This window comes from Arachis duranensis, chromosome 7, assembly GCF_000817695.3.
Source record: "Arachis duranensis cultivar V14167 chromosome 7, aradu.V14167.gnm2.J7QH, whole genome shotgun sequence".
In the NCBI taxonomy this organism is placed as follows: Eukaryota; Viridiplantae; Streptophyta; class Magnoliopsida; order Fabales; family Fabaceae; genus Arachis; species Arachis duranensis.
This window is the reverse complement of record NC_029778.3, coordinates 54,053,136-54,063,458: the sequence shown is the minus strand read 5'-3', so window position 1 is coordinate 54,063,458 and position 10,323 is coordinate 54,053,136. Positions and strand designations below refer to the sequence as shown.

The 10,323-nt window shown below is 37.6% G+C and overlaps 1 protein-coding gene across 1 annotated transcript in view; it reads left to right on the top strand.

Moving 5' to 3' along the window:
• Window positions 1–9,054, top strand: part of LOC107459014 (transcription termination factor MTEF18, mitochondrial-like) — a 31,157-nt gene extending 22,103 nt beyond the window's left edge. The window contains exon 3 of the mRNA XM_016077239.1: window positions 8,250–9,054. Coding sequence (XP_015932725.1) covers window positions 8,250–9,054 — 805 coding nt within the window. The remainder of the gene's footprint in view (window positions 1–8,249) is intronic.
• Window positions 9,055–10,323: the final 1,269 nt, after the last annotated feature.

Here is a 10,323-nt window from a genome sequence, read left to right as displayed (position 1 = left end):
AGGCTTCAATCCATCTATTTATAGACTCCCCAAACCTTAGAAACATTGGGGAGTTAGTGGGATGGAGTCTTTTTGTCAAAACTAGCCGTTTTTTTATGTTTTTGAATTATTTGCATCGATGCATAACACTTTGCATCGATGCAAATGTGTCTTTGACGCTGAAATTTGAATTTTCAGCTAGGTTGCATCGATGCAAACATCTTTGCATCGATGCAACAAGTCGTTGCATGCTTTGCATCGATGCAAGATGAGTGTGCATCGATGCAAACCTTAAAGAATGGCTTAAAATCACTTCAAAATACTTAGGATTGATCTCAAACTTGTTGGAGTCAATTCCTATGCTTTTGTACCTTTGAAAACAAGTTTTAAACCATTTGGCTAGCATCGAATTGCAAGATGTGCATATGATATGATAATCAAAACATTTTGTGAGTGTGTGTTGAGAGATTTAGCAATTGGTTCTTAACAAGAAGTTACCTAAGTCCTAAGACACTATACTTGTCTTCAAATGTTGTGGACTTGAGTTTCTTGTTGTTGTTGTGTTGCTTTCAACTCTTCATTCCTCAACGTTGAATGTTGGTTGATCTTTCAACATGCTTGTTCATTCAAGTTGTTTGTTGGTTTGTCTTTCATGTCGTTTGTTGGTTTGTCATTCATCAAAACCTACGAATACAAACTTCGCATACAAGCAACATGATTTACATTTTCTGCTTTATTTATTATTCGAAAACTCCATAACATTTATTATCCGCCTAACTGAGATTTATAAGATGACCATAGCTTGCTTCATACCAACAATCTCCGTGGGATCGATCCTTACTCACGTAAGGTATTACTTGGATGACCCAGTGCACTTGCTGGTTAGTTGTGCGGAGTTGTGACTAAGTGTGATTCACATTTGAGAGCGCTACTAAGTTTTTGGCGCCATTATTAATGATCACAATTTCGTGCACCAAGTAACTATGTCTTAAAGCTATGAATAATTCCTTGAATCCTTCACCTTTCTTAAATGAAACATGTTTTTAATACAAAAGAACAAGAAGTACATGAGTTTCGAATTTATCCTTGAATTTAGTTTAATTATATTGATGTGGTGACAATATTTTTTGTTTTCTGAATGAATGCTTGAACAGTGCATATTTTTTATCTTGTTGTTTATGAATGTTAAAATTGTTGGCTCTTGACAGAATGATTAACAAAGAGAAATGCTATAAATAATCTAAAATATCATGAAATTGACTCTTGAAGCAAGAAAAAGCAGTAAATAGCAAAAGCTTGCGAAAAAAAATGTGGCAAAAAAAATAAATAGAAAGAAAAATAAAAAGCAAGCAGAAAAAGCCAATAGCCCTTAAAACCAAAAGGCAAGGGTAAAAGGATCCAAGGCTTTGAGCATCAATGGATAGAAAGGCCCAAGGAAATAAAATCCAGGCCTAAGCGGCTAAATCAAGTTGTCCCTAACCATGTGCTTGTGGCATGCAGGTCCAAATGAAAAGCTTGAGACTGAGTGGTTAAAGTCATGATCTAAAGCAAAAAGAGTGTGCTTAAAAGCTCTGGACACCTCTAACTGGGGACTTTAGCAAAGCTGAGTCACAATCTGAAAAGGTTCATCCAGTCATGTGTCTGTGGCATTTATGTATCCGGTAGTAATACTGGAAAACAAAGTGCTTAGGGCCACGGCCAAGACTCATAAAAGTAGCTGTATTCAAGAATCAACAAACTTAACTAGGAGAATCAATAACACTATTTGAAATTCTAAGTTCCTAGAGATGCCAATCGTTCTAAACTTCAAAGGATAAAGTGAGATGCTAAAACTGTTCAAAAGCAAAAAGCTACAAGTCCCGCTCATCTAATTAGAATTAATATTCATTGATATTCTGAGTTTTATAGTATATTCTCGTCTTTTTATCCTAATTGATTTTCAGTTGGTTGGGGACAAGCAACAATTTAAGTTTGGTGTTGTGATAAGCGGATAATTTATACGCTTTTTGGCATTATTTTTAGGTAATTTTTAGTAGGATCTAGCTACTTTTAGGGATGTTTTCATTAGTTTTTATGCTAAATTCACATTTCTGGACTTTACTATGAGTTTGTGTGTTTTTCTATAATTTCAGGTATTTTCTGGCTGAAATTGAGAGACCTGAGCAAAACTCTGATAAGAAGGCTGACAAAGGACTGCTGATGCTGTTGGATTCTGACCTCCCTGCACTCGAAATAGATTTTCTGGAGCTACAAAACTCCAAATGGCGCGCTCTCAACGGCGTTGAAAAGTAGACATCCAAAGCTTTCCAGCAATACATAATAGTTCATACTTTATTCGTGATTAGATGATGTAAACTGGCGCTCAACGCCAGTTTCATGTTGCATTCTGAAGTCAAACGCCAGAAACACGTCATGAACCAGAGTTGAACGCCAAAAACACATTACAACATGGCGTTCAACTCCAAAAGAAGTCTCTGCACGTGTAAAGCTCAAGCCCAGCCCAAGCACACACCAAGTGGGCTCCAGAAGTGGATTTCTGCATCAATTACTTACTTCTGTAAACCATAGTAGCTAGTCTAGTATAAATAGGACATTTTATTATTGTATTAGACGTTCTTTAACAGTCTAGTCTTTTGACCATTCGGTCTTTTGATCACATTTGGGGGCTGGCCATTCGGCCATGCCTGGACCTCTATCACTTATGTATTTTTAACGGTGGAGTTTCTACACACCATAGATTAAGCGTGTGGAGCTCTGCTGTACCTCGAGTTTTAATGCAATTACTACTATTTTCTATTCAATTAAGCTTATTCCTATTCTAAGATACTAGTCGTACTTCAACCTGATGGATGTGATTATCCATGACACTCATCATCATCCGTCCCTATGAACGTGTGCCTGACAACCACTTCCGTTCTACAAGCGAAAGCTATAGTGTGTATCTCTTGGATTCCTGATGCACGACGCATGGTTGCCCTCGCCTGACAACCGAGCCTTCCATTCCGTGAGATCAGAGTCTTTGTGGTATAAGCTAGAATTGATGGCGGCTTTCATGAGGATCCGGAAAGTCTAAACCTTGTCTGTGGTATTCCGAGTAGGATTCAGGGATTGAATGACTGTGACGAGCTTCAAACTCGCGATTGTTGGGCATGATCACAAACGCAAAAAAATCAATGGATTCTATTCCGGCATGATCGATAATCGACAGATGATTAGCCGTGCTGTGACAGAGCATTTGGACCTTTTTCACTGAGAGGATGGGATGTAGCCATTGACATCGGTGATGCCCTACATACAGCTTGCTATGGAAAGGAGTAAGAAGGATTGGATGAAGGTAGTAGGAAAGCAGAGATTCAAAAGGAGCACAGCATCTTCATACGCCTATCTGAAATTCCCATCAATGATTTACATAAGTATTTCTATCGTTATTTTCTGTTTATTTATTATTATTATTCGAAAACTCCATAACCATATATTATCCGCCTAACTGAGAATTTCAAGATGACCATAGCTTGCTTCATACCAACAATCTCTATGGGATCGACCCTTACCCACGTAAGGTTTATTACTTGGACGACCCAGTGCACTTGCTGGTTAGTTGTGCGAGGTTGTGAAGAAAGTGCTGAGTTATAAACGTGCATACCAAGTTGAATGCCATTATTAGAGATCACAATTTTGTGCACCACCACCCATAGTTACCCGACCTATTGTAGGAGAAGAGCTCGTCTTTTACCTGGCAGTGGAAAACCGAGCTATAGCTTCAGCCTTGATCTAAGAAGATGAAAACGGGAAGCAACCTATTTACTTTGTTAGCAAAGCTTTACAAGGAGCAAAGCTGAACTATCAAAAGATAGAAAAGTTTGCTTATGCCCTTATCCTTACCTCCCAAAGGCTCCAACCTTACTTCCAAGCTCACACAATAAAGGTCCGTACTAATCAACCAATAAAACACATTTCACAAAAGACAGACCTAGCAAAAAGAATGCTACAGTGGGCTGTAGAACTGTCTGAATTCGATTTGAAGTATGAAGCTCAGACAGTAATCAAATCTTAATATCTAGCTGACTTCGTAGCTAGATACACTGAAAATTGGGAAAGCCCAACAACATGGAGCCTATACGTAGATGGATCATCCAATAAAGCTGGCAGTGGAGCAGGTATCATCTTGGAAAGTGAGCAAGAAACTCGGATAGAGCTCTCTCTAAGATTTGAGTTCCCCGCTTCTAATAACCAAGCAGAATATGAGGTCTTGCTTGCTAGCTTAAAGCTAGCTAAAGAAGTAGGGGCTCAAAGGCTGATAGTGTTTAGTGACTCTCAAGTGATAATTTTACAAATTAACGGCACTTATCAAGCTAAAGACTCCAACATGGAGAAATACTTATATGAAGCAAAGGAACAATTAGCACAATTTTTAGAAGGAGAGGTTTGACATATAACTCGGGAATCAAATGTCCGAGCAGACGCCCTCTCCAAACTAGCTAGCACCAAGCCAGGGGGCAACAATAGAAGTCTCATCCAGGAAACTTTCCGCGCACCATCAATATCAAAGGGAGATGACAATTCAAACATGATGGCAATATCCAATCAAAATTTATGATGAATGATAAACCCTATTTTTATGGTTTATCTTATGTTGAATTTAGAGGGTTTTGTCAACTTGTCTCCCATTTATTCACTAAAATAGCATGATTTGTAAATTTTCCTTTAATTGTGCTTGAGAATGAAAACATGCTTTTTGAGTCTTAAAATAGCTAAATTTAATTCACCTTGATTCCATTAGATGCCTTGATATGTTTGTTAAGTGATTTCAAGTTTAGGAGGCAAAGATTGGAATTGAGGGAATGAAGAAAGAGCATGTAGAAATGGAGAACTCATGAAGAAATGAAGGAATCGCAAAGCTGTCAATCCTGACCTCTTCGTACTTAATCGATCATAACTTGAGCTATACAGATCCAAATGAGGCGGTTCTAGTTGCGTTGGAAAGCTAACATCCGGAGCTTCAAAATGATATAGAATTTGCCATAGTTTCTTGGCGTTTAGAGACGTGTACGCATGATGTATGCGTATGCGTTGAAGCTTGCACGTGACTCACTAAAGGCAACTCGTGGCCAGCAATTTCTGAAGCATTTTGGGCCCAATCCAACTCATTTCTGATGCTATTTAACCCAAGGATTGAAGAGGGATGAACCAATTAGTTAGATAGTTAGTTTTAGTTGAGTTTTTTGAGGCTTTAGTTAGTTTCTAGAGAGAGAAGCTCTCTCTTCTCTCTAGAATTAGGGTTCTTAGTTTTAGATCTAGATCTCTCTCTTCTCTTCCTTCAAGTTTCCTTTTCCTCTTTAATTGTTCTCTTGTAGTTATAGCATTCTACTCCTCTTGTAATTCTCTTGTGTTGCTAGTTGTAGTTTATGAATTCTTTTGTAGATCTACATTTCTTTTTCAATGCAATTAGTAAGTTCTTTGTTGTTTCATAATTGTTTTGCCTTTCAATTGTTAATCTCTTGCTTTTATAGTTGTATATTCCTTTAACTCTTGCAATTAATAATGTTTGCCTTTATTTCCTTCTATGTGTTTATTGAAATATTTCTTCTAGTTATGAGGAAGGTTTTGTTCCTCTTGGCTTTTGTTGAGTAATTAGTGACTCTTGAGTTATCCAATTCTTTTGTTGATTGACAATTAGAAGTTACTAATTGATTTGAATGCCACTAAAGCTAGCCTTTCATTATGAGTTGGCTAGGACTTATGGACTCAAGTTAATTCATCCACTTGACTTCTAGACAAGGATAACTAGGATAGGACTTCTAGTTCTCATACCTTGCCAAGAGCTTTCTTACTTGCTAGTTTATTTCTTTTGTAATTTACTTTTCTTGTTTCTTATCTCAAAAACCCCAAACATACTTCATAATCAATAGCAAGAACACTTTATTGCAATTCCTAGGGAGAACGACCTGAGGTTTGAATACTTCGGTTATTTTTATAGGGGTTTGTTTTAGTGACAACCAAATTTTTTGTATGAAAGGATTATTGTTGGTTTAGAAACTATACTTGCAACGAGAATTTATTTGTGAAATTCTATACCATCAATTTTTCAATCATCAATGAACTACCCCATAGTCAGCTATCTTAAATTTGATATCCTTCTTGAAAATAAAAAGGAGGCTCGAAGACTCATCAGGGAAGCACAAAATTAAAGTGTGTCCGGACGTCTAATACAAAGAAGGTCTTAGAGGAAGTACACACGGCATATGTGGGAACCACTTGGGAGCCTGATCACTAGCCCAGAACGTGATCCGGGTCGGTTTCTTTTGGCCGACCTTACAAAGAGAAGCAGGTGAGTTCATTAAAATGTGCCCGCCTTGCCAGAAGCATGGTAACTTCCATGTTGTGCCTCCTGAAGAGCTCATTAGCATCACCTCACCATGGCCATTTACAAAATAGAGCCTCGATCTACTCGGGCAATTCCCTCAAGCTCCTGGGTAAGTGAAATATCTCATAGTAGGATTGAATATTTCACTAAGTGAATTGAGGTGGAACCACTAGCAACGATTACTGCCCAGAAAAGCCAAAAATTCCTCTACAAGAATAATGTCACAAGGTTTAAAGTTTTCTACTCCATCACCACTGACAATGCAATCTAATTTACTGACTCAACCTTTAGAAATTTGGTAGCCGATCTCAAGATAAAACACCAATTCACATCAGTGGAACATCCTCAGGCCAATGGACAAGTTGAAGCTGCAAACAAAGTTATATTGGCCGGGTTGAAGTGTCGACTACAAGATGCTAAGGGAGCATGGGCAGACAAGCTTCCTTGAGTCATATGGGCATATCGGATAGCCCTTCATTCCACAATAGGGGAATCACCTTTTCGACTCACTTACAGAGTGGGGGCTATGATTCCCATATAAATTGCTGAAAAGTCACCTAGGGTTATATTCTACAATGAAGGGGCCAATACCCAAGCACAAAAAGAGAGCTCGACCTCTTCCCAGAAGTCTGAGAATGAGCTCGGATCAAAGAGAAAACACTAAAGCAAAGGATGGCCCTAAGGTACAACCAGAAGGTAATCAAAAGAAGCTTCACCATAAACGACCTAATCCTGATCCGAAATGACATTAGAATTCAGAAGTCGGGCGATGAAAATCTAGCTGCAAATTGGAAAGGACCCTACAAGCTTGTAGAAGTCTTAGGAAAAGGTTACTACAAAGTGTTTGACCTAAAAGGAAGGGAACTCCCGTGGTCGTGGCACGCATATAACCTAAAAGAATACTATAGTTAGGTAGCGCACCTTGTTTCCTAGTGCACTCTTTTTCCCAACCTGAAAGATTTTTTTTTCAAAGTTTAATTACTCTGCAGGTCCCTATAGTTTCACCAAATTTTCAATTAGGTTCCTATACTTTTTTTCTTTTCAATTGGGTCCCTATACGTTAATTTTTTTCAATTAAGTTCCTGCCGTAAGTATAACGTTTAAGATAACAGAATATTCTTAGTAAAAAATGAATATTCTTGTAATTTGGTTAGAGTGGCTAGCTAAACAAACATGTATTTTTCCAAAATACTAAAATCACCCCTTGTATTTCATCCCAAAGAAAAAAAACACCTAAGTTGCTCTCTGGAGATCGCGTCCCTCGTCTCCTGCGTCGGTCTGTCATCGGCATCCATCTCTGGTGTCATTTGCAACGGACGCTTGGTGGTCTGCTATCCGTCGCCTCCTTCCCTTTGTGCTGGTCTGCTCTGCTTTGTTCTGTTTGGAGATCTTCTCTGTCGTTTGTCCGTCCAAGCCATCGCCGTCCCTCGCAGTGAAGTACCTCGCCTGACGTCGCCGCGCTGTACCGTGCCAAGCTTCGTAGTGCCTATTATGTGTTTATATATATGCCAGTTGAGCTAATGAAAGTGTGTTACTAGGTGCTTGCCTTTTACCTATGCAGAGCACATTGGCAACAAAGCCCTTTGTTCCCTTATGAGTCTCATTGCAAAGTTAGATTTCTCAGCCCCTATTTTCTCTAAAAGATTTCAGAAGTTCCTTGGTACCATCTTATTAATGAATTCGAGGTCTTCTTCGAGAGCATAGGGATAGGGTACAGTATGGTGTTTGAGTTGTTGCCTCGTGACAAGATGTTCTTTTTTAAAGATGTGATCCTCTTTGATGATGCTTGCACTCTTTGCGATTTCAGGTTTCCCTGGGAGAAGTTGGGGTTGTTGTATATGGCAGAAAGTTCAATATTTGGCATGAATGCTGAATAGTTGAATAGAAGGCTTTATGGATTTAAAAGGTTTGGTTTTGGTAGCATTGAGGTTATTGGTATATGTTTAGCTTTCCCTTTTGTCTTGCTTGAGGAAGGCCAAGTGAGAGCTGGAAGAATTGAGGGACTCTTAAGTGATCTGAAATTGATATTTTTCGATTTTAGGTTAGGAAGGTTTGTTGAAGGAGATGTGGATTCTTGGCATGATATGTGTAGAAAATTAAGGGTGTTTTATGATTTAAATAGTCAGAAAGGGGAGTTAGACGAACTAATCGAAAGGCATAAAAGTATATTTATCGATTATACAGAAGAAGAATTAGTTAATAAAGTGGATTATTTCTGTAGATTTAGTGTGAAGAAGGAAGAAGTGGCTCAGTTGATTTTACAATGCCCGAAAATATTGAAACTGGATCTGGAGAAACCGGTATTCAATGTAATGAAGCTGTTGACACACTTTGGCCTTAGCACTGAAGATATGAAGGAAGTAAGTCGAAGTTATGGTCATGTTATGGGAACAAATAAAATGGCTAATCTTCCTAATGTAATGAAGGCTTTAGGCTTACAAGAGTGGTTCTTGAAGAAAATCAAGGATGGAAATCATATGTTGTTAGTAGATTATATCAGAAGATATCCTAAAGAAGAACAGGATCTAGATTATCAAGAAGGTTTAAGGATAATTAGAATTTTAAAAACATGGGTTCATAATATCGGTAAATTAAATTTCTTGCTTGGCTTGGGCTTTGGAGAAAATACTTTGTCCATAAACCTTTTGAATCATCTTCATGGCACTAGTACTACACAAAAGATTCGATTGTCTCATACGTTCAAAGATTGAATTCTCCCGGCTCTATATGATGGTAAGAACAACCCCAAGGATTCTTAATCAAAATTCGGAAACCATTGAGCAAAAGGTGAATTTTTTCCACCAGGAAATGGTAACTACTTTAAATCATGTGGAAACACAGCTATCTTCTTTCCTTTGGATTGGAGCTCCTGAAAACATAACTTTTGGAAGAGAGAATGAAAGAGGTTCTGAATCATAAGTTTGTGGAAGATAAAAACTGAAAATGGAAAACGGGGGAGAAGAGAAATCTCAGATAAGTCAGAGAGTATTTATAGGTGGAAGACAAGGATATATAAGTCATTTCACAACTCACTAACATTTTTTGTGATGTTAAACGTTAACAGGGACTTAATTGAAAAAAAAAATTTAACATACAAGGACCCAATTGAAAAGAAAAAAAGTATAGGGATCTAATTGAAAATTCGATGAAACTATAGGGACCTACAGAGTAATTAAAACTTTTTTCAATAAGGATTTTTTCTGAAGAGGGTTTTAACGAGGCACCATAACAAGGGCTAAGGGTAGTCAAAACTCTTAGTAGCAAATTTATGTAAAAGAATTCTTCATTTATCAATGATAACTCCATTTCTTCTTTGAAGTTTCCTATAAAAATACATTAATTTAAGCTTGACAAACTTCAAAAATTATTGTCTGACCTAAAATGGTTGGCAAGATGAAGCGACAAGGTATAAATTAATGTAAAAAGTTATACAAACAACTCGTGAAAACCGACCTCAAAATCAAGGTGGAATAAAAACAAAGTGTAAAAGTAACTTAACAAAGTCCAATTAGATGAAGTCAGAAATTACAAAGGGAAATTAGTATAATCCCCAACTAAGCAAGCTGTATAAACTGAGAGATAATTTAACAAAAATAATTATTTAAAGACCTCAATCATTATTAAGATGAAGAAAGGTTTCTTTAAAATTCTTGGAAAAATAACTTAAGGGAAAGTAAAGTTGTTAAAACTACGGCTATCATAAAATAAAGTGTTCAGAGAGCTACCAAATATTGCACATAGAAATTTTTCATAAAAAAATGGGCTATTCAAATGCAAGTGAGACTACAAAGATGCCCCTAGTAAAGGATTAATATTGTCCTCATTAATTACGTCTTTGCCTCGGGCGGAAGGGGTCAGATTGTACTCGGAGACCGGCACAGCAGGGATAGGACCAGGTGGCAAAGGAGGAAGCTCGATGTTAACAACCTCAGAGAAAACCTTGGGATTCTGAGAAGCTTGACCGACTTCTACATCCGAAA